Source organism: Serinus canaria, chromosome 10 (genome assembly GCF_022539315.1).
Source record: "Serinus canaria isolate serCan28SL12 chromosome 10, serCan2020, whole genome shotgun sequence".
In the NCBI taxonomy this organism is placed as follows: Eukaryota; Metazoa; Chordata; class Aves; order Passeriformes; family Fringillidae; genus Serinus; species Serinus canaria.
The window spans coordinates 1,254,381-1,278,065 of NC_066324.1; the positions used below are offsets into that span (position 1 = coordinate 1,254,381).

General features: G+C 59.3%; 1 protein-coding gene across 8 annotated transcripts; it reads left to right on the forward strand.

The window, feature by feature from the left end:
* Nucleotides 1-329: 329 nt before the first annotated feature.
* On the forward strand, nt 330-23,685 carry TLE3 (TLE family member 3, transcriptional corepressor). 8 transcript variants are annotated; one of them, XM_050978290.1, is made up of 16 exons: nt 330-491; nt 878-952; nt 6,668-6,980; nt 8,534-8,550; nt 12,848-12,967; nt 13,376-13,426; nt 13,553-13,708; nt 13,796-13,928; nt 14,958-15,154; nt 15,720-15,796; nt 15,949-16,198; nt 17,165-17,412; nt 18,466-18,613; nt 19,646-19,796; nt 20,724-20,800; nt 21,479-23,685. In XM_050978290.1, exons 1-16 carry the CDS (start codon nt 471-473, stop codon nt 21,584-21,586), a joined length of 2,142 nt encoding a protein of 713 aa, XP_050834247.1. In that variant the 5' UTR covers nt 330-470; the 3' UTR covers nt 21,587-23,685. The 8 variants fall into 8 exon arrangements, with proteins under 8 accessions (XP_050834247.1, XP_050834248.1, XP_050834249.1 ...); XM_050978291.1 differs by having other exon boundaries at nt 14,958-15,139; XM_050978292.1 differs by having other exon boundaries at nt 331-491; nt 878-982; nt 6,776-6,980.

Here is a 23,685-nt window from a genome sequence, read left to right on the forward strand (position 1 = left end):
GCCCTGGTGGGGTCTCAGCTCCCTGCACAAGGCAGGTGGCCTTGCCAAGGTGGGTTTTGTTAAAACCAAACCCCCGCTGCAGCCTTGGGAGCAGGAGGAGGTGCAGGGGCCACCAAACCCTGGATTTCCTGGGATGCAACAGCTGCTCCCGGGATGAGCCTGGCTGTTTGCTTGGAGCCAGCTGTGTGACACTGCCAGGCTGCTCCAGGACACTCATCCCGTGGTGGGAAGGGGGTGGAAGTGTCCCAGGGAAGCAGGGAAGTGTCTCTGAGCTGGAGAGTTGAGGGGACTCCCAGTGCCTCTGCTGGGAGGGGATTTTGGGAAGGGGCAGGGAGGGGACACAGCTGTGCTGCCAGGAAGCCTCGTGCCACCCGTGGGAGGCTGCTGCCGGGTGCTGACTGCTGCTTTTCCCTCTTCCCTTTTTTCAGACAGAAATTGCTAAAAGACTGAACACGATTTTAGCCCAGATCATGCCTTTTCTGTCACAAGAGGTAAGGACTTCTCCACACCCTCCTTGAGGGCGTGTGGCTTCTCCCAGGGGTTTTTCCTCCCTCGCAGGCAGTGCTGGGCCCCTGGGTGGGGGTTGGATGTGAGAAGTGGGATTTAAATCCTTCCTGAATGCTGGAGAACCCTTGGGATGGGCAGGGCTGGGCCCTGCAGGAGCCCTGCTCAGCCTGGGGGGCTGCACTGAGCCCCAAAGGCTGCGAGGAGCTTCCCCTTTTCCCTGAGGAACTCGGAGGTGCCCCCGGACTGCTGCACCCAAAACAGGGAAAAAAAATAGGGAAAAACGGGTGAAATAGGGCCCAGAAGAAGGGGAGCCATGCCTGGGGGGGTCCTGCACTGGGCTGTGGCTGACCCAGGCCCTGTGTCCCCGCAGCACCAACAGCAGGTGGCCCAGGCTGTTGAACGTGCCAAGCAAGTGACAATGACGGAGTTGAATGCTATCATCGGGGTACGTGGACTTCCCAATCTGCCTCTCACCGTGTGTATTCCCCTTTTATTCCTATCATTTACCATATCCAGAGGCAACCCTGCGCTCAGGAGGGCACCCAGGGCGGCTCCCAGTCCCCAGCCATCCCAAAACTGCCCCAATCCCACAGCTCCTGGCTGTCCCAAAACTGCCCCAATCCCACAGCTCCTGGCTGTCCCAAAACCCCAAAACTGCCCCAATCCGGCCCCCAGCACGACAGGGCTGGGAGCTGCTGCCTCCTTGGCAGCTCCAGGATTCCAGTGGGATGTTCCTGGGGGGATTTGGGGTGGGAGCCTCCCCAGCCCCTGAGGCCAGGCTTGTCTCTGCCGGGCTGTTGGTGTGGAATGTGCTGTGCCCTCGGAGGTGTTGTTCCATGCATTGACCCTTCCCCGCACAGACTGAGGGGTTCTGATTGAAAATTAACAGTTCTAATCATTTCTGTGATTGCTGTCACTGCCTTGGTCCTGCAGCAAACCCCGGGACATCGGAATTCCCAGTCCACGTCCTGGGCAGGTGGCTCCAGAGCTGCTCTGGTTCCCAGAAAATGCTCATTTATAATTATTTTTGGTTTTTAATAACTATTTACACTTGTAGGCTTCAAGGATCTTTGTAATTCTCTGTGCCTAACTTGCTCTTCCATCCATTTTCCTGTGTTTTATGGGTGTCACCCACTGTGGAATCGTGCTCTGGGGCTCCTGCAATTCTTGGGAATGAGGAAGCAGCTGGATCCCTCGTGGTGGGGTTGGTGCCACTTGGGAAGTGCCCCCGGAATGGGAGCTGAGTTTTGGGGTGACACAGCACCCTCCTGCTGCTCCTCACCCGTTCGGGGTGGGCTGGGGAGGGAGCAGGAGCTGCTGGAAGTGGCAGATATTGGAATTCAGTGGAGGTGGATGAGGAGGCCCGTGACCCCCATTCCCTGGATAATTGCTTCCCTGGGTCACAGCGAGGCCCTGCTGTCATTAACAGCCTGCCCAGCCCTTTAATCACCTCCTGACGAGCTCCCAGCAGGAATCACAGGCATCTCCCCTGGGCTGGCCCAGCAGGGAGGGATCCCAGGGCCTTCCACGGCTTGTCCCAGGATGGGGAGCAGCTTTGGGTGCTGGCTCCGTGCTCCTGCCCCTGCTCCAGAGCTTCCCAGAGCAGAAAACCCAGAGGATTTTCCCTTTTTTCCTCCCCTCTGTGCAGGGAGTGGTTGGTTACCGTAGGGTTGGGGCTGGCAGGAGGGGATGATGATTCCATGGTCTCCCATGGCTTTCCAGGTGGTTCCAGGCTCATCCCAGACCCTGGAGCTGGTTGGGGTGGAGGATTTGTGCTCCTGCACCTGATGGTGCCCAAAAAGACACAAAATCCAAAGGATTTGGGTTTTTTTCCTTCCCCTCTCTGCGTGGGGTGGTTTGTTATGACAGGGTTGGTGCTGGCAGGAGGGGATGGTGATTCCTTGGCCTCCCGTGGCTTTCAGAGATGGTTCCAGGCTCCTCCTGGAGCGTGGGGCTGGTTTGGGTGGCAGCTCCAGCTCGAGTCCCCGCCATGCAGAGGATTTGGTGCTTTGCCCTGCCCTCAGCAGGTTTGTTTTGTAGGGCTGCCCACGTGGACACATCCCTGCCTTGGTTTGCTCAGCCCTGGGGTGTCCTGGTGTCCCAGCCCTGGGTGGCCCCACTGTCCCCAGCCCGTCCCAACACCCCGGTGCAGATGCTGCAACACCCAAACCCCCCCTCAAAGGGTGCAAAGCTCTTTTTCTGCCCCTTTTGAGGTCAAGATCTGTTAATTTTATGCATCTGGGCCATTGTCTCGCAGCTCCTGCGCTCGAGGCTGGGCTGAAATGGAGCCTTGATTTGGTTGTAGCCCTGGAAATGATTAAACTCCCTCACTAAATTTAACGCCGGCGCTGAGCCCAAGTGCTGAACCATTAAATCGGGAACAAAGGCATGGAGCGTGATGGACATAATCCAATTAAAGCCACTCCACAGCAGACACTCCTTGCCAGCCTTCCTCCCAAATTTGGAACCTCCTCCCGTGTCCCCATCGCTGTGTGGCACCGCCGAGGAGCTCCGTGGGCGCTGCCCCGGGCTGGCTGTGCAGGATTGTCTGGGATTGTCACCCCTCCCCAGGCTCCTGCTTCCTGGGACACTGGGGACATCGCTCCCTGCCAGCACGGGAGGAGCCCAGACTGCTGCTGGAATTCAGCTGGAGCCCCAGTGCAGCATCCTGAGGGTTCTGAGTTGTGGATGGGCTCAGTCACGCCACGATCCTGGAATGCTGCTCCAGACCCTTGTGCTGTGTGTGTCACTTGTCCAGCAGGACCTTGTCCCACCTTGTCCCTGGGCAGGGGGAGTTGGGGTTCCCAAAGAGCTTCCCCATCCCTGGAATGCTGCTCCAGACCCTTGTGCTGTGTCACTTGTCCAGCAGGACCTTGTCCCTGGGCAGGGGGATTTGGGGTTCCCAAAGAGCTTCCCCATCCCTGGAATGCTGCTCCAGACCCTTGTGCTGTGTGTGTCACTTGTCCAGCAGGACCTTGTCCCACCTTGTCCCTGGGCAGGGGGAGTTGGGGTTCCCAAAGAGCCTCCCCATCCCTGGAATGCTGCTCCAGACCCTTGTGCTGTGTGTGTCACTTGTCCAGCAGGACCTTGTCCCTGGGCAGGGGGAGTTGGGGTTCCCAAAGAGCCTCCCCATCCCTGGGATGCTGCAGGAAGCCCTCACCCAGTGGTGCTGTTGGAACACAGCATTCCCAGGGTTGGGATGAGGGATGGGAAGGGAGGGGAGAGGCCTCTCCAGCAGGGAGCACTCGGGGCAGGCAGGACCTTTGTGCCACCGAGTGCCAGGTGGGCTTTGTGCCCCTCCTGGGAGTCTCCAGGACGTTGTTCCCGAGGGATGTGCAGGAAGGATGGTGCACTGGGAACCTGGGAATTCTGCAGCACCACCCTGGGATGAGTCCCAGGCCCCTTGGCTCATCCTGCTCTCCTTGCCACGGGAATGACCTGCCTGGGACACGGATGGAGCTCTGCAGCCCTGCTTTGGGACCTTGGCTTCCCCAGGACACGGGGATGGAGCTTCAGGATATCCCCCATGGATTCTGCTCTCCACTGCCCGAGGGGAGAGCACCAAACCCAGCTGGAGATGTGGCTGTGGGCCCCCAGGGATGCTGTCCTGGCCTTGGTTCCACACCTGTGGGGGGCTGTTCCTGCAGCTGGCCGAGCCCGTGGATGGATTTACCTGTTGGCAGCCTAAAGACCAGGAAGAAATCCCAGGTTTTTCTTCTCTGCTGGAGCAGCTCCAGCTGCTGATTCCTGTCCCCGTGGTGCTGCTGCCCTGCTCGTGGTGGGGCTGTGCTGTCCCCTGGGCTATTCCAGGGTTGGAATTGCCATCCACACCCTGGGAATTGGAGTGCTGCTGTTCCACAAGGCCACGTCCCTTTTTTGGGTGGAAAGCTGTTGGGATGAGTTACGGCATGCAGATGTTTCTGGAAGCTGGAGTTTGCTGAGGGTAAACCACTGGATGTTGGTGTATTCCAGGGATGGAATATGGAAATACCAATGGAGAGCTCCCAGGAGAGGAATGTGGGAATGGTTGGAGGTGCTGGAAAACCACCCGGGGCTGTTCTCTGGGATGATGCTCTGCTACAATGGCCAGCCCTGCCTCTCCCTCAGATGGGTGGAAATGCTCTGGAATGGGGATTGGGAAGAGCCCCAAGGATCTGTTCCGTTTGTTTTGGTGCCAGAGGATTGATCCTGGCACTGAGGAGCTGCCAAGGGACCGACCTTGTGCCCCTCACCCCCAGCTGTGCTCCATGTCCTGGTTTGGGGACACTCTGGAATGTCCATCCTGAGGACGCTTCCCATCCTGCTGGCAGAACCAGCTCCTGCTTTTGGAGGGCTCAGGGATTTATGGATTTCCTCCAGCAGAGGCCTGATGGCCTTCTCCATGTGGCTCCTGCTGCAGCTGGGATATCAGAGCTGCTTCCATGGATCTCCTGTGCCTGGGACTGTGGCCTCTGCCCTCAGCTCCCACCTGGAATCTTCTTCTGCATGGGGATTTCCCCCTCCATCCCACAGGGATGAGAATGCAGCTCTGGAGGGGGTGGGTGACCCAGCCAGGGCCTGCTCCGTCCTGCTGTGTCCATGGAGTGGGACAGGACTCACCTTCTGCTGCCCAAAATGTGTCCTTCCATCGGGAATGGGCCAGGGCTGTTCCCCCAAAACGTGGACTTGGTGTGGGGATACTTCTCATGGAATCATGGAATGGTTTGGGTTGGAAGGACCTTAAATCCCCTCCAGTGCCAGCCCTGCCGTGGCAGGGACACCTCCCACTGTGCCAGGCTGCTCCAGCCCCAGTGTCCAGCCTGGCCTCGGGCACTGCCAGGGATCCAGGGACACCTGGGTGCACCTCCTGCAGCTCTGGGGAAGGTGTGCTGGGAATTTCCTTGGTGGAGCTGGTGGGAGCATGGACAGCCCTCCATCCCCAGGGTATTTTGGGGAGCCCTCCATCCCCGGGGTGTTTTGGGGAGCCCTCCATCCCTGGGGTGTTTTTGATGTGTTCTGGGGGTGTCCATTGGGCTGTTCCTTGTGCCAGCAGGTCCTGCTGTCCATCCCTGCCCCTCAGAGTGCCCCAGGACAAATCCTGGTCCAGGCTGGTTGTGGGGACCTGGAGTGGGCTGGGGGGGCTCTGCTGCAGCCCGGGTGTCCCCTCGCTCTGGGTGTCCCCTCACTCTGGGTGTCCCCAGCCCGTGATTCCCGTTGTGCTCAGATGCCCAAACGTGATTTCCCTGGAATGCTGCTGGAGGGGCTGTGGGTGCAGGCAGGAGGGTCCCAGGCAGGAGCACCAGCTCCAAGACCCTCCTGGCTGGACCAGGGCAGGCCTGGGGGCTCTCAGAAGTGGCTCCTTGGATTTCAGCTGGTTTTCTTCCAAGATTGTGTTTGAAGCAAGGAATGTGTCTGGTTTCCCCTTCTCTCCCCAGAGCTGCAGTTCAGCTGTTTCCAGCTCAGCTGGAGCGGGCAGTGAATCTCCATGGCTGGAGGAGTGCTGGGATGGCTGGGATTCACTCCCAAAAAACCCCTGGGAGCAGCTGGAGGCCCTGTGCCATCCTGGCTGGGCTGCAGCTCCAGGGAATGGGGGGGGGTTATATCCAACCCCACAGTGGGAATGGAGGATCCCTGCAGGATTTATCCAGTGTTGGAAGGGGCTGGGAGCAGCAGGATCCTGATGGGACCAGGACATTGTGTGGCATTTTCCTCCCTCCATGAAGCACCTGGAAGCTGCTCCTGACCAAATGAGCAGAACTTCCCTGTGCTGAGCTGGCTGGGAGGCTCCTGGGTGCTGGAATTTTCTCCCTCTGACTGGTTTAGCTGCTGCCCTCCAGCCATGGAGTCTCTCTGCCTCCTGGGTGGGATTCCTGGGGTTTTGTTTATCCCTTTTACTGCTGGAAAAGCCAGACTAACCACGTCCTCAGGGAGGAGCATTCCAGGAATGCAGGATTGTCCCGGGCAGAGGGCTGTGTGTGTGTGCTCTGCCACGGGCTGGGCTGTGTCCTGGGGACATCCCTGGGCACCTCTGCCCTCCGGCTACCCCCTGGGGACATCCCTGGGCACCTCTGCCCTCCGGCTACCCCCTGGGGACATCCCTGGGCACCTCTGCCCTCCGGCTACCCCCTGGGGACATCCCTGGGCACCTCTGCCCTCCTGCTAACGGGGCTTCTCCTTCCAGGCATCCAGCGGGGCCGCTCCCGGCGCCAGCGGGGCCGTCCCTTCCCGGGGCGTCCCTTCCTGTCCCTCTGCCCCGCTGCCTCCCGGCTCACTGGTGCTTTCGTTGCAGCAGCAGCAGCTCCAGGCCCAGCACCTGTCCCACGCCGCCCACGGCCCCCCGGTCCAGCTGCCGCCGCACCCCTCGGGGCTCCAGCCGCCCGGGATCCCACCGGTCACCGGCACCAGCTCGGGGCTGCTGGCGCTCGGCGCCCTGGGCAGCCAGGCACACCTGGCCGTCAAGGACGAGAAGAACCACCACGACCTGGACCACAGAGGTGAGGGGGCTGCTGCTCCTGCGGCCACTGCTGCTGCTGTGGGAGTGCCACGGTCCTGGGCTGGGTTGGATGGAAGGGAGAGGAAGGTTAACTGTGACACCCGGGTGCTCCGAGCTGGATTTGGACACTTCCAGGGATCCGGCTGTCTGGGCGCCCTCTGCCACCTGTGTCAGGGTCTCACCACCCTCACAGGGAACAGTTCCGTCCCAATATCCCACCCAAATCTCCACTTTCCCACCGTGGAGCCATTCCCAGTCTCCTGTCCCATCTCCCAGTCCCTCTCCAGCTCTCCTGGAGAGGGACACATCCCACTGTCTCAGTGGGCTCCAAGCTGGATTTGGACACTTCCAGGGATCCAGCTGTCTGGGCGCCCTCTGCCACCTGTGTCAGAGTCTCACCACCCTCACAGGGAACAATTCCGTCCCAATATCCCTAATCTCCACTTTCCCACCATGAAGCCATTCCCAGTCTCCTGTCCCATCTCCCAGTCCCTCTCCAGCTCTCCTGGAGCCCCTTTAGGCCCTGCAAGGGGCTCTGAGCTCCCCATGGAGCCTTCTCTTCCCCAGGTGAACATTCCCAGCTCTCCCAGCCTGGCTCCAGCCCTTGGAGTAGCTCTGCGGCCTCCTCAGGAGTTGCTCCAGGTCCCTCAGATGTTGGGGGAACTCCCTGGTCCTGTCGTGACTCATTCCCCACCACCCCATCCCTCGGGTCAGCTGCATTCATATCGTGGGATTGCTCTCTCAGGGATGCAGAATTCCCTAAAATGATGCTCAACCTCTGGTGGAGCCTGGCTGCAATTCCTGTACTGTGCCTTAATGGGAAAGCAGCCTTCACCCTCCTGCTCTTCCTCCTCCTCTCCATCATCAGCAGAGCCTTCCCGCGGAGAGGGATCCAGCTCTGTGCAGCAGGAACTTGGTGCTTTTTCCCGTTATTTGGGATCTGACCATTTGTTAGCAGGTGGAAGGAGCTGTGGATCCAGCTGCACACCAGGATTGCCCTGGCAGACCCCCCTGCCCACCAGCACGGGAGGATTTGGGATATTTCCACTCTCCCACAGCCCCCCTGAGCTCTTGGGCTCTGCTGGGGGATTTGGGGTGGGGGAAAAGCAGTGAGACAGAGCTCTAGGTAGCCATGCTCCTGCTCCATTCCTTTTCCTGCCAGGATTCAGATTGCCAGAGATCCCGGGGGAATGTTACAAAGGAAGGGCTGGACCCCCTCCTGAGTGTGGAGCTGTGCCCCCAGGGGACTGGGGTGACTCCAGGGACAGACACCCGGCACTGCTGCCATTCCCTTTGGATCCAGGGCATTTCCAGCTGTGTTTGGCCACATACTTCACATGGACAGAAAGGGGCAGGAATGGGATGGGAGAGATGGATGGAGGGAGATTCTAAAGCTGGAGACAGCCCAGGCAGGGCTTGAGTTTGAGGGTTTGAGTTCAGAGCACGAGGAGGTTCTGGGTTTATTTTTCCGGTTTTAAGACTTATCCTAACTTGCTTTATTTTCCTGTCTCTGTTTTGGCCGTGCCCTCCCCTCTGCCCTGGCATCTCCTGAAGAGCGAGACTCAAGTGCAGTAAGTCCCATTCCTTCCTTTTGCTCCCGCTTTCTGCTGGCTGCACGGCTGAGTTTGATTTATCCCTTAAAATCCCGCCTGGTGGCTGGGAGCTGCAGGGCTGCCTTTGGCACAGGTCTTATTAAATAATAAACCAGGCAATAAAATCCCTCATCCTGCCTGGGAGAGCTGTGCTGGGATGAGCAGAGTCACCTTCTCTGTGGTGGTGGTTTGGAAATGTGATTTAAATCCCTTGGCTTGTGGCAGAACATCAGGAAATTCCATCATTTTGGAATGGGTGGTCAGACCCAGGACCCCTGGGTGCTCAGGGAAGCTGGGACATTCCTGATCCCTCCCCCATAGGCTCACCCAGTCTGGGATGGGGTTGGTTATTTCTCCAAATTATGCAGGACTTGGAAGCTCAAGCAGCTCCTAACCAGGGAAATCCCTGGATTTTGGAGACAGCTCAGAGGCTGCCCTTGGCATGGATTCCCTGGGAGTGGGGATGGAGAGGATGGGGAGGGAGGCAGGAGCCGGGTGGGGGCTGCCCTGCTCATGGAATGGGGCTGAGCCAGCACCTCCCCACCCCGGTGTTGAGGGAAAATGGGAGATCAGGAGGAATTCCTGCACGGGAAGGGCTGTGAGGCTCGGAAGGGGCAGCGCAGGGAGGCGCTGCAGGTGTCCAGGCAGGGCCTGGCCGTGTCCCTGAGCTCTCTGTGCCGCTCACCATGTGGGGCTGTGTCCAGGTGGGGCTGGGTCCAGGTGGGGCTCGGTGATCCCGGAGCTCGTTCCCGAGCCCAGCATTCCGTGTGAAAAGCTGCCAGGACAAAGGCGGGCTGAGCTGCGGCTTGGCAGCGATTTCCTGCCAGCCCCGAGCCCACAAACGGCCCTTTGGAGAGCGGGGAAGGGAAGTGCTCTGCGAGGGGAATTGGGCACCATTAACCCCCTCCTCGGGCGGGCAGGGGGCCGTCGGAGCCGGGCAGCTTCCCAATCCATAAACTGCGAGCCGGGGTATTCCCCGTGGAGGTTTAATGTGTGCGATAATCAGCGTTAGTCATTCATATTTTCCCCAGCCTTTGCCTGTGCAATAAAAAATATTTAGTTCCTTGGCGGCGGGCCAGGAGCGGGGCTGAATGGATCGATGCCTCTAAATGCCTGACATGATTCTCTGGGAGCTGCGAGGGTTTTCAGCATGACTGCCTGGGAAGAAAGAGCTCCGTGTTATCCAAAGCTGCTTAGTGGGGACCGAGGAGAAACATGAACTGCTTTGGTTCTCCCTTTCAGCCGGGGAAGAAAGGCAGGCACGGCGCGGGAGCGGCGCTGCTCGGCGGCGCTGGCAGGCTGGGGGGGCGGGCATGGATCAGGGAATGTGCAGGGAGGGAACGGGGATGGATCCTGCTGCTCCTGGGAACTGGGGAGGGAGAGAACAGGGATGGATCCTGCTGCTCCCAGGGAATGTGCAGAGAGGGAACAGGGATGGATCCTGCTGCTCCCAGGGAATGTGCAGAGAGGGAACAGGGATGGATCCTGCTGCTCCCAGGGAATGTGCAGGGAGAGAACAGGGATGGATCCTGCTGCTCCTGGGAATGGGCAGGGAGAGAACAGGGATGGATCCTGCTGCTCCAGGGAATGTGCAGGGAGGGAACGGGGATGGATCCTGCTGCTCCTGGGAACTGGGGAGGGAGAGAACAGGGATGGATCCTGCTGCTCCCAGGGAATGTGCAGAGAGGGAACAGGGATGGATCCTGCTGCTCCCAGGGAATGTGCAGGGAGAGAACAGGGATGGATCCTGCTGCTCCCAGGGAATGTGCAGGGAGAGAACAGGGATGGATCCTGCTGCTCCCAGGGAATGTGCAGGGAGAGAACAGGGATGGATCCTGCTGCTCCCAGGGAATGTGCAGGGAGAGAACAGGGATGGATCCTGCTGCTCCCAGGAATGTGCAGGGAGAGAACAGGGATGGATCCTGCTGCTCCCAGGGAATGTGCAGGAGAGGGAACAGGGATGGATCCTGCTGCTCCCAGGGAATGTGCAGGGAGAGAACAGGGATGGATCCTGCTGCTCCCAGGGAATGTGCAGGGAGGGAACAGGGATGGATCCTGCTGCTCCCAGGGAATGTGCAGAGAGGAACAGGGATGGATCCTGCTGATCCCAGGGAATGTGCAGGGAGAGAACAGGGATGGATCCTGCTGATCCCAGGGAATGTGCAGGGAGAGAACAGGGATGGATCCTGCTGATCCCAGGAAATGTGCAGGGAGAGAACAGGGATGGATCCTGCTGATCCCAGGGAATGTGCAGAGAGGGAACAGGGATGGATCCTGCTGATCCCAGGGAATGTGCAGGGAGAGAACAGGGATGGATCCTGCTGCTCCCAGGGAATGTGCAGGGAGAGAACAGGGATGGATCCTGCTGATCCCAGGGAATGTGCAGGGAGAGAACAGGGATGGATCCTGCTGATCACAGGGAATGTGCAGGGAGAGAGCAGGGATGGATCCTGCTGATCCCAGGGAATGTGCAGGGAGAGAACAGGGATGGATCCTGCTGCTCCCAGGGAATGTGCAGGGAGGGAACAGGGATGGATCCTGCTGCTCCCAGGGAATGTGCAGGGAGAGAACAGGGATGGATCCTGCTGCTCCCAGGGAATGTGCAGGGAGAGAACAGGGATGGATCCTGCTGCTCCCAGGGAATGTGCAGGGAGAGAACAGGGATGGATCCTGCTGCTCCCAGGGAATGTGCAGAGAGGGAACAGGGATGGATCCTGCTGCTCACAGGGAATGTGCAGGGAGAGAACAGGGATGGATCCTGCTGATCACAGGGAATGTGCAGGGAGGGAACAGGGATGGATCCTGCTGCTCCCAGGGAATGTGCAGGGAGAGAACAGGGATGGATCCTGCTGCTCCCAGGAAATGTGCAGAGAGGGAACAGGGATGGATCCTGCTGCTCCCAGGGAATGTGCAGAGAGGGAACAGGGATGGATCCTGCTGCTCCCAGGGAATGTGCAGGGAGAGAACAGGGATGGATCCTGCTGATCACAGGGAATGTGCAGGGAGGGAACAGGGATGGATCCTGCTGCTCCCAGGGAATGTGCAGGGAGAGAACAGGGATGGATCCTGCTGCTCCCAGGGAATGTGCAGGGAGAGAACAGGGATGGATCCTGCTGCTCCCAGGGAATGTGCAGTGAGGGAACAGGGATGGATCCTGCTGATCCCAGGGAATGTGCAGGGAGAGAACAGGGATGGATCCTGCTGCTCCCAGGGAATGTGCAGGGAGAGAACAGGGATGGATCCTGCTGCTCCCAGGAAATGTGCAGGGAGAGAACAGGGATGGATCCTGCTGATCCCAGGGAATGTGCAGGGAGAGAACAGGGATGGATCCTGCTGCTCCCAGGAAATGTGCAGGGAGAGAACAGGGATGGATCCTGCTGCTCCCAGGGAATGTGCAGGGAGAGAACAGGGATGGATCCTGCTGCTCCCAGGGAATGTGCAGAGAGGGAACAGGGATGGATCCTGCTGCTTCCGGGGAATGTGCAGGGAGAGAACAGGGATGGATCCTGCTGATCACAGGGAATGTGCAGGGAGAGAACAGGGATGGATCCTGCTGCTTCCGGGGAATGTGCAGGGAGAGAACAGGGATGGATCCTGCTGCTCCCAGGGAATGTGCAGGGAGAGAACAGGGATGGATCCTGCTGCTCCCAGGGGCTGAGGGGGGAGAATGCAGGATCAGAGCCATGCATCCTCCTTGTTGTGCTGCTGTTTTCCTCCAGCGTTTCCTGGGAATGCCGACATCTCCTGGGCTTTGCTGCTTAGAGCAAAGGCAAAATTCCCCCTGTGCCACGGCACTCCTGGTCACATGGGTTTTCCAGGACATTTTGTGGATGTCCTTTGGTTCCAGCCATACCTTTGTTTCTCCTGGCTGAGACTCCCAGCTCTGCCAGAGGGAGAACTCCTGGGCTCTGGAGCTTTCCTGGGAATGCCAGCATGTCCTGGGCTTTGCTGCTTGAGGCAAGGACAGAATTCCCAGTGAGCAGAGCTGTGCCATGGTCGCTGGCCTCTGCCATTCCTGGCCATGTGGCTTTTCCCAGATGTTTTCATAAACAACCTCCTCCTGCATTTTCCTGCTCTTGCAGCAAAGGAGCTCAGGTGTCCATGGGATTCCTCACAGCATTCCCAGTGCTCCCAGCAAGGCTGGTGTTGATCTGTCCCCCAGATCCTGTGGCACGGGGGGGATCAGGGGGTCCCATCCCTGCTGGGACAGGGCTGTGCTGCTCGTGGAGCCTCGTTTCCTTCTGCTCCCCCTCCAAAGCTGCTCCCGTCCCCACAGAATAATTCCGTGTCCCCCTCGGAGAGCCTGCGGGCCAGCGAGAAGCACCGGAGCTCCACGGACTACAGCATCGACTCCAAGAAGAGGAAAGCGGAGGAGAAGGACAGCATGAGCCGATATGTGAGTGACAGTGACAGTGACAGCTCTGGGGACACCCGGGGCAGCGCCTGGGGGCAGAAAGCGGGATTGGGGTGGTGCTTTCCGGGTCTGATGTGGGTCAGCTGGGGCAGAGAGCCGTGGGATCATTCAGGCTGGAAAAGGCCTTGGAGATTGTTGGGTCCAGCCATCCCCCAGCACCACCAAGGCCACCACAATCCATGTCCCCAAGTGCCACATCCACTCCCCTGTCTGACTGCCCCCTGCCCTGGGCAGCCCCTTCCAACACCTGACCAGCTTTTCCATGAAAGGATTTCCCCTGATCTCCTGCCCAAGTGTCCCGCTGCTCTTGGGGGTGCTTTGGCTCCTCGGGGGCTGATCCCCCCCAGGTTTTGGAGCTCTCTGCAGGGTGTGACACGCTTTGTGTTCCAGGACAGCGATGGTGACAAGAGCGATGACCTGGTGGTGGATGTCTCCAATGAGGTGAGCTCTGGGTTTGGGATGCGGGAGGTGATTCCTTAGGAACCTCCCAACACCGGCCTGAAGGGGAAGCTGGAGGGAGCCCTTCCTTCCTCCTGTGGGAATTCCAAGGCTTTTCCCACCTCACAGGACCCTGCCACGCCCCGGGTGAGCCCGGCCCATTCCCCCCCGGAGAACGGCCTGGACAAAGCCCGTGGGCTGAAGAAGGGCGACGCTCCCAACAGCCCGGCCTCGGTGGCCTCCTCCAGCAGCACTCCCTCCTCCAAGACCAAGGACCTGGGCCACGTACGTCCCCTCTGGGCATCCCTGGGGCAGGCTGTGGGTCCCAGCAGCTGGAGCTCACCCCTCCTTCTCCATCCCTTCTCCCCCCAGAACGACAAATCCTCCACGCCCGGCCTCAAGTCCAACACTCCGACGCCCAGGAACGACGCTCCCACCCCGGGCACCAGCAGCACCCCGGGGCTGCGGCCCATGCCTGGCAAACCCAGCGGCATGGACCCCCTGGGTGGGTACCAGTGTCACCGCAGTGTCACCATTGTCCCCAGCACGGCTTGGGCTCGTCCCTGTCCACGGGGAACGGCAGCTCTGGGGGATTGCATTTATGGGGAGTCAGGTTTATGGGGAATGAGGTTGATGGGGGACCTAATCCGATGGGGTGAGGAGGGAGGTCTGGTCACAGAGTGAGCGGGATTGGGATGAGGGGACGCAGCCTCAGGCTGTGCTAGAGGAAGTTCAGATTGGACATCAGGAGAAATTTCCTTGAGAAAAGAGTGCCCAGGGAGAGGTGGTGGAGACCCCATCCCTGGAGGTGTGCAGGGATGTGGCCCTCAGTGCTCCGGGCTGGGAGGAAGGTGGTGTTGGGCCAGGGGTTGGACTGCACGGTGTTGGGTTTTTCCGTGGCTGTGCTCTGCTCTGCTCCGTGCCCGCGTGTCCCCGGCTCCGTGCCCGCGTGTCCCCGCTCCGTGCCCGCGTGTCCCCGCTCCGTGCCCGCGTGTCCCCGCTCCGTGCCCGCGTGTCCCGGCTCCGTGCCCGCGTGTCCCCTCTCCGTGCCCGCGTGTCCCCGGCTCCGTGCCCGCGTGTCCCGGCTCCGTGCCCGCGTGTCCCCTCTCCGTGCCCGCGTGTCCCGGCACCGTGCCCGCGTGTCCCCGGCTCCGTGCCCGCGTGTCCCCGGCTCCGTGCCCGCGTGTCCCCGGCTCCGTGCCCGCGTGTCCCGGCACCGTGCCCGCGTGTCCCGGCACCGTGCCCGCGTGTCCCCGCACCGTGCCCGCGTGTCCCCGGCTCCGTGCCCGCGTGTCCCGGCTCCGTGCCCGCGTGTCCCCGCTCCGTGCCCGCGTGTCCCCGCTCCGTGCCCGCGTGTCCCCGCACCGTGCCCGCGTGTCCCCGCTCCGTGCCCGCGTGTCCCCGCTCCGTGCCCGCGTGTCCCCGGCTCCGTGCCCGCGTGTCCCCGCTCCGTGCCCGCGTGTCCCCGCTCCGTGCCCGCGTGTCCCCGCTCCCTGCCCCTGTCCCAGCCCTGACTCTGCCCCCCCTCTGGCAGCCTCGGCCCTGCGGACGCCCATCTCCATCGCGGGCTCCTACGCGGCGCCCTTTGCCATGATGGGGCACCACGAGATGAACGGGTCCCTGACGAGCCCCGGCGCCTACGCGGGGCTGCACAACCTCCCCCCGCAGATGAGCGCCGCTGCCGCCGCCGCCGCCGCCTACGGCCGGTCGCCAATGGTGAGCTTTGGAGCTGTACGTAGCACTTTTAGCTCCTTTCTCGCTGGGGGGAGGGCTGGGGGGGCTCCTGGGGGCTGGGAGGTTGGGGTCCCTGCTCAGAGCCAGCTGTGCTTTGGATCGAAGGGGTGGGGATGGAGATGCTTCTTTGTGGGGTGACGTGCATGTGCCACTGGATTGGGGTTTCTCCTTCCCGTTCCTCAACCCCCTTATCCCATTCCTCAACCCCCTTATCCCATTCCTCAACCCCCTTCCCATTCCTCCCACTAAACTCCTGTTTTAAGGCAGAACAAGGAGTCAAACGTTGCCATTAAAGCAGAGATTGGTGTCTCTGCCCTTGGGGTGCTGGGCACAACGTGGCTGAATCCATCCCTGAGGGCTTGGGAACAGCACAGGGAAGAGGGAGCTGGTACCACCTGGTTCTTGCAGACCCCTTTGGTTGGTTCCCCTTCCTGCCAGGGGGAAATGCCAATTAGCTTTGAGCAGCAGGGGAAAGCAGGAGCTGCCCAGTGTCCCCGGGGGTCGTGGATGGGAAGCTGTGTGGCATTCCTGGCCTCACCCGTGTCCGTGCATCTCTTGGCAGGTCGGGTTTGACCCTCACCCACCCATGCGAGCCCCAGGCCTGCCCTCCAGCCTGGCGTCCATCCCCGGAGGGAAACCGTAAGTCCCGCTTGGATTTTTGTGGGATCGGAGGGGACGAGTGGCCGGGAGGGAGACGAGGGAGGCCTTGACCCAGGGCTGGCACTGTGGGCACGGTGTGCCAGCCCCCCCAAGCTCCATCCCTGGAGCTGAGCCCTTTCCCACCCCGGCAGGGCCTACTCGTTCCACGTGAGCGCGGACGGGCAGATGCAGCCGGTGCCGTTCCCGCACGACGCGCTGGCGGGGCCGGGCATCCCGCGGCACGCGCGGCAGATCAACACGCTGAGCCACGGCGAGGTGGTGTGCGCCGTCACCATCAGCAACCCCACCCGCCACGTCTACACCGGCGGCAAGGGCTGCGTCAAGATCTGGGACATCAGCCAGCCCGGCAGCAAGAGCCCCATCTCACAGCTGGACTGCCTGGTGAGGGCGGGAGTCCCCAGGGCTGTGTCCCCTGCCTTCACCCGCCTCTGATGTTCATCGTCTTCGCCCCGTTAACGTCAATCTTCGCCCCATTAAAATCAACCTCTCTTCCCCACATTGCCATCTGTGTTTCCTCTTTCCCTGCTACCCGCCCTTTCCTCTTCCCCCCTTAACATCCTGTTGCTCTTCCCCATTACCAACTCCTTGTCTTGTGTTACTGTCTTATTCCTCTTCCTGTTATCTCTCTTTCCGTCTTGAAACATCCCTTTTCCTCTTCTCCCCCGCCAACGTCCCTTTTCTTCTTTCCCCATCAACATCCCTTTTCCTCTTGTCCTCCATCAACGTCCCTTTTCCTCTTGTCTCCATCAATGTCCCTTTTCCTCTTGTCCTCATCAACGTCCCTTTTCCTCTTTCCTCATCAACGTCCCTTTTCCTCTTTCCCCACCAATGTCCCTTTTACTCTTGTCTTCCATCAACGTCTCCTTTCCTCTTTCCCCATCAGAGGTCCCTTTTCCTCTTTCCCCACCAGCGTCCCTTTTCCTCTTTCCCCACCAACAGTCCTTTTTCTCTTCTCCCCCACCAATGTCCCTTTTTCCTCTTGTCCCCCACCAACGTCCCTTTTCCTCTTTCCCCACCAACGTCCCTTTTTCCTCTTGTCCCCCACCAACATCCCTTTTCCTCTTCTCCCCACTTCAACGTCCCTTTTCCTCTTGTCCCCACCAACGTCCCTTTTCCTCTTTCCCCACCAACGTCCCTTTTCCTCTTGTCCCCACCAACGTCCCTTTTCCTCTTTCCCCACCAACATCCCTTTTCCTCTTTTCCCACCCCCTTGCACTCCCTTTCCTCTTCCCTCTCCACATCCCTTTTCCTCTCACCCCCACGACACCCCTTCCCTCCGTGCCCTTTCCCTTCCATCCCCACCTGCCCCGTCCCCAGGCTGTCCCTGACGGTGCCGTGTGTCCCCAGAACAGGGATAACTACATCCGCTCCTGCAAGCTGCTGCCGGACGGCCGCACGCTGATCGTGGGGGGCGAGGCCAGCACCCTGACCATCTGGGACCTGGCGTCGCCCACGCCGCGCATCAAGGCCGAGCTGACGTCCTCGGCGCCCGCCTGCTACGCGCTGGCCATCAGCCCCGACGCCAAGGTGTGCTTCTCGTGCTGCAGCGACGGCAACATCGCCGTCTGGGACCTGCACAACCAGACCCTCGTCAGGTGAGCCCCGCCGCGGTCCTGCTGCTCGGCCCTCCTGGGCTGGGAGGGACCTTAGAGGTCCTTTTTATCCTAAAAGTCGTTTTTATCCCGTCACGTTCCTTTTCGTCTTCTCCTGTCAGCGTTCCTTTTCCTCTTCCCCCACAATGTCCTTTTTCTTCTCTTTTTGTCGGTGTTCCTTTACCCCTTCATCCACAATGTCCCTTTCCCTCTTCCTTTTGTCAGTGTTCCTTCTGTCAGTGTCCCTTTTCCTCTTCCTTCCATCAATGTCTCTTTTCCTCTTCTTTTTGTCAATGTCCCTCTTATTCTCCTTTTGTCAGTGTCCCTTTTCCTCTTCCCCCGCAATGTCCCTTTCTCTCCTTTCATGTCCCTTTCCTTTGTCAGGTCCCTTTCCTTTTGTCCGTGTCCCTTTTCCTCTCCTTCCATCCATGTCTTTCCTCTTCTTTTGTTATGTCCTTTCCTTCTTGTCACATCCCTTTCCTCTTCCCCCGCAATGTCCCTCTTATTCTCCTTTTGTCAGTGTCCCTTTTCCTCTTCCTTCCATCAGTGTCTCTTTTCCTCTTTCCCCACCCCATTGCCATCTCTTTCTTCTCCCCATCATGGTCCTTTTCCTCTTCTCCCCATCATGGTCCCTTTCCTCTTCTCCCCATCATGGTCCCTTTTCCTCTTCTGCCCATCATGGTCCCTTTTCCTCTTCCCCCCCCCATCATGGTCCCTTTCCTCTTTTCCTTGGGCAAAACCACCTCCCACTATCCCAGGTTGTTCCGAGTCCAACCTGGCCTTAAGCATTCCAGGGACAGGGAGTCCCCCGCCCTCTCTGGGCTGGAGCCAGGAACACCCTCTGGTGGTGCTGCCCCATCTCCTGGTGCTCATCCCTAAACCAGCCCCGTCCTTGGCCAGGCTGGTGCTCCTCAGCCCAGGATGCTCCTGGATGGATTTCCAGGAATACTTGGTGTGGATGAGCCACACAAACCTCATCCGAGCACCTTGAACGCAGCTCAGCGCTTTTTCTAGCGCTGCCCTTGCAGAATTCCAAGATCTTTTTCTGCTCCCAAGGCAATTCCAAGGGCACACGGACGGGGCCAGCTGCATAGACATCTCCCACGACGGTACGAAGCTGTGGACGGGGGGCCTGGACAACACGGTGCGCTCCTGGGACCTGCGGGAAGGGCGGCAGCTGCAGCAGCACGACTTCACCTCCCAGGTGGGCAGGGAGCAGGGCACGGGGGTCAGGGATCCATCCCTGCGGGAAACACGGGCTCCTGCTGGGCCCCTGGATCCCGGAGGGGCTTTTCCTGCTGGGAAAATGGCCCTGGGAGCTGCAGCAGCACGACTTCACCTCCCAGGTGGGCAGGGAGCAGGGCACGGGGGTCAGGGATCCATCCCTGCGGGAAACACGGGCTCCTGCTGGGCCCCTGGATCCCGGAGGGGCTTTTCCTGCTGGGAAAATGGCCCTGGGAGCTGCAGCAGCACGACTTCACCTCCCAGGTGGGCAGGGAGCAGGACACAGGGGTCAGGGATCCATCCCTGCGGGAAACACGGGCTCCTGCTGGGCCCCTGGATCCCAGAGGGGCTTTTCCTGCTGGGAAAATGGCCCTGGGAGCTGCAGCAGCACGACTTCACCTCCCAGGTGGGCAGGGAGCAGGACACAGGGGTCAGGGATCCATCCCTGCGGGAAACACGGGGTCCTGCTGGGCCCCTGGATCCCAGAGGGGCTTTTCCTGCTGGGAAAACAGCCCTGGGAGCTCCGAGCGTGGCTGTTCCTGCTGGTTTTGGGGTGGCCCGGGAATGCTGGGGCCGTGGGGCTGCCCGGATCTTGTGCCAGCTCCTCTTTTCCATCCTTGCAGGATGAGGCTGCTGTCGAGGAAGCAGCTCTTCCCATGGGATGCCTGTGGATAAAACAGGGTTCTCTGGGTGCCCTGGGAATGAGATGAGAGAGGGGTCAGGGATCAGGATCCCGCCTCCTCCAGCAGAGCCTGGTCCAGAGGGGCAGGGCTGGGACCTTGTGTCCCATTGGCAAGGGCAGCAGTATCCATGGGGATGGAGCCATCCCAACCCAGGGGTCTGCCTCTCCCCACCTGCTCCATCCATCCGGGGCTGGCCAGCAGCTCCAGCAGTGCCACAGATCCCAGAACAGTTGGGGTGGGAGAGGCACCTTGAGGATCTCTCATCCCACCCTTCCGCGGGGGGGCCGGGAATTCCCGCTGATCTCCCCCTCTCCCACTTCCATCTGCAGATCTTCTCTCTGGGATACTGCCCGACGGGCGAGTGGCTGGCGGTGGGCATGGAGAGCAGCAACGTGGAGGTGCTGCACCACACCAAGCCCGACAAGTACCAGCTGCACCTGCACGAGAGCTGCGTGCTCTCCCTCAAATTCGCCTACTGCGGTGAGCAGCAGGGCTGGGCACTCTGGGCAGGGCAGGCACCCTGGGCAGGGCAGGGCTGGGCACCCTGGGCTGGGTACCCTGGGCAGGGCTGGGCACCCTGGGCTGGGCACCCTGGGCAGGGCTGGGCACCCTGGGCTGGGCACCCTGGGCTGGGCAGGACTGGGCTGGGCTGGGAGAGACCTTAGAGCTCAGCCCTGCGGCACCTTGCACCTCACCCCACCCCGGGACGTCCTCATGGATGGGGATTGTGGAATCATGGAATGTTTGGGGTTGGGTGGAACCTTACATTGGGATATCTTCCCGCTATCCCAGCATGCTCCCATCCCCATCCAGCCTGGCCATGGACACCTCCAGAGATGGGAGACTGGGATGGCCATGAGCTGCAGGAAGGGACAGAGCTCAGCGCAGCAAGGGGGGCTGAGCATGGATGTTTCCAGCAGGATCCATCCCAGGGATGCTGCACTTGGGGTTTATTCCCATAAACCCATCCCAGTTGTGGTGGGCTTTAGCCCCATAAACCCATCCTGGTTTTGGCAGGGTTTATTCCCTGGGTTATTCCCATAAAACCCATCCAGGCTGTGGTGGGGGTTATTCCCATAAAGCCATCCTGGTTTTGGCAGGGTTTATTCCCATAAACTCATCCTGGGTTTGGCAGGGGTTATTCCCATAAACTCATCCTGGTTTTGGCAGGGTTTATTCCCATAAACCCATCCTGGTTTGGGCTTCAAACGGCCACGGAGCGCCACTGGAGGTGGGAAGCCGCATTTGGATTCTTCCAGCAGAGTAGGGCTGGGCAGGACTCCCCAGAACCTCCAGGTTTTCCTGTTTCTCCCAGATCTCTGGGCTCAGACAGACTGTGGGGACAGGGGAGGGTTGGGGAGGTGGCACCAGCAGGGTTCAGCTGCTGATCCCACATTCCCAACGCAGGGAAGTGGTTTGTGAGCACTGGGAAGGACAACCTGCTCAACGCCTGGAGGACGCCCTACGGAGCCAGCATCTTCCAGGTAGGAGAGCTTGGGAAGGGCACAGGGTGGGGGCTGCTCCCCAATTCCCATTCCTGGAGAGAGGGGAGATCCTTTGGGGCAACTGGATTGGTGTCGGGGTCTGGGATGTGGTGCTGCCCTCAGCATGGATGCTGCTGGGAGCATGGAGCATCCCTCCCACCCTGCTGGGAGCATGGAGCATCCTTCCCACCCTGCTGGGAGCATGGAGCATCCCTGCCACCCTGCTGGGAGCATGGAGCATCCATCCCTGCCTGCTGGGAGCATGGAGCATCCCTGCCACCCTGCTGGGAGCATGGAGCATCCCTGCCACCCTGCTGGGAGCATGGAGCATCCCTCCCACCCTGCTGGGAGCATGGAGCATCCATCCCTCCCACTCTGCTGGGAGCATGGAGCATCCCTCCCTCCCTGCTGGGAGCATGGAGCATCCATCCCTCCCTGCTGGGAGCATGGAGCATCCCTGCCACCCTGCTGGGAGCGTGGAGCATCCATCCCACCCTGCTGGGTTCTCTCTCCCTCCCACCCTGCTGGGTTCTCTCTCCCTCCCACCCTGCTGGGCATCCATCCCACCCTGCTGGGTTCTCTCTCCCTCCCACCCTGCTGGGTTCTCTCTCCCTCCCACCCTGCTGGGTTCTCTCTCCCTCCCACCCTAATGGCTTCTCTCCCTTCCTGCTTTCCCAGTCCAAGGAATCCTCGTCCGTGCTGAGCTGTGACATCTCTGCGGATGACAAGTACATTGTCACGGGCTCTGGGGACAAGAAGGCCACGGTCTACGAGGTCATCTACTGATCCTGGGATGTGCATCCCTCGGGAATGCTCCGGGAATGCCCAGGGGAGGCCCCGGGCCCGGCCCAGCTCCGCCCGGCACCCGCCACACTCGGATTTATTTGGAGATCTGCAACTCTGGCACACATGGAAGCCCTACACGGATTTTTATTTGGTTTTAAGGTTTTGGAGTTCCTTCTGATTTTTTTTTTTTTTTTTGGTTTTCCGGTTCTTTCCGTCTGGCTTTGGTGGCACTATAAAGGACTCCTTTTTTATTGGGACTTTTTTTTTGTGCATCCTGCATAAGACTTGTGAAAAATGTAAATACTGGACTAGGAAATAGCGTGGGAAGGGGGGACCCTCCCAGTACACTTAGCTGTGTATTTTTGTCTGCTGTAATTGTATTCCACTGATGGTTTTGGTGGTGGCAATTTTATTCTGGGGTTTTTTTTTGGTTGGTTTTATTTTTTTGTTGTTGTTGTTGTTTTTTTGGGGGGTTTTTTCCCCCCCTTTTCCTTCCCCCCTCCGGGAGTGTCCGTGGGGACTTTGCCATCCAGGCTGAGCAGAGATGTCCACTGGTGAAAAGTTGTTCCTCCTGTCGTGCGTGGTGTGTTAGTGATGGTGGGGAATCGCTGGGATCCTCAGCTACTGACGGGACATCAACACAATCACCTTGGGGGTTGTTTTTTATAGATGGATTTATGGATTCACCCTTTTTTCTTTTTTTTTTTTTGTTTTTTTTGTGTTTTTTTCCCCATGCTTGGATGTTTGAAGAAAAGGGGAAGCCCACGCAAGCCCTTCTTGGTCTTCGGACAGAAGCAAATGAGGAGTGATTTCAAAGAAAGCTTAGAAAATTCAGCTCAGGGAGCCACGAAAGATAATAGCAAACTTATGTGTTTTGTATTCAAATGAAAGTAAAGAATTAGAATTGATAACCTTGAAAAAAAAAAAAAAAAGACAAAAAAAAAAAAATACAGTTTTTTTTAAAAGCGAAAAGTTTACTAACAAGTAGGGTTTGTGTGTGGTGGGGGGCTGTTTGTGGTCCTTGTGGGCTTTATGGTCTTGTGTCTTCTGGTTTTATGGAGCAACTCCCTCCCCCCACAGGCCTTTTGTACTAAAGGGTTCCAAAAAGGACAAAAAAAAAAAAAAGACAAAAAAAAAAAAAAAGCCAAGAACGAAGACCTAACGGGAAAATAAAAGTATTTGTGTAGCAGAAGTGCTCACCTGTATCGTAGCACACGGCAGAGGATTTTTATACCACATTTTTATGGATTATTTTTGGCGAGTTGGATCTGGTCCAAAAGGTAAAAAAAAAAAAAAAAACAACAAATGTTTTTTTGTGTCGAGGGGTTGAGGGGAGACCGGTTTGGAGAGGGGGGAGAGGAGGAGGGCGAGGAGGGAGCTGGAATTGCAGCCTTCCCAGGAGCTCCGTGCCATCCCATCCCTCCGGCTGCTCCCGGGGCGGGAGGAGGAGGAGAGCTCTCCTGGTGCTCCCATCGGAATGAGAGGGTTCTGGGCTGAGCTGAGGGAATGTCCCAGGCCGGGCTGGCTCCGTGGGAAGGTTGGGATCGCTTTGGGATCCGAGGAAGGAAAAGTTCTCTAGAGCTGCTGTTAGGGAAAGGCGTTTGAGGGTGGTCTGGCTCAGATTAACCACTGCCCCTGGGGCCAGCAGCGCCCTGGAGGGGCCCTGGGGTGCTTTGGGGTCGGATTTTGGGATCTGTGGGGGGCAGCTCTGCCCCTTGCTGCACCCTGACCCTGGGCACAGCATTCCCGGCTCCGTGGCCTTGGGAGCGCCGCGCTCCGCACGGAGGGGGCTGTGCTGGGAAGGGCTGGGGGGCTCTGCCCTGTCCCCAGGGCCCCCCCCGGCAGTGGGGACACCCCCAGCTGGTGTCCCCCGGGCTCCCAGGGGGCTGCAGCTCGGCTGCTTGGTTTTTCTCCCCGGAATGGCAGGAGGGAAATGCAGGAATTGCGCGTTCCGGAGCTGCCCGGAGCCGGGCTCCCAACTTCACACCAAAGTATGTAGCAGAATCTGTACAGCTGTTAATAACTACCACTGGTTTTTTGTAAAAAAGGGCCAAAAAGAGAAAAAAAAAAGAATAAAAAGTCAATGTACTGAAGCTCAA

Excerpts from the sequence above, each read along its gene's own strand:
- TLE3 (XM_050978290.1), top strand. The coding sequence starts at position 471 with ATGCCTTTTCTGTCACAAGAG. Across the intron at positions 13,709-13,795 it reads AGACCAAGGACCTGGGCCAC|AACGACAAATCCTCCACGCC; the intron begins GTACGTCCCCTC and ends TTCTCCCCCCAG. Across the intron at positions 13,929-14,957 it reads CAGCGGCATGGACCCCCTGG|CCTCGGCCCTGCGGACGCCC; the intron begins GTGGGTACCAGT and ends CCCCTCTGGCAG.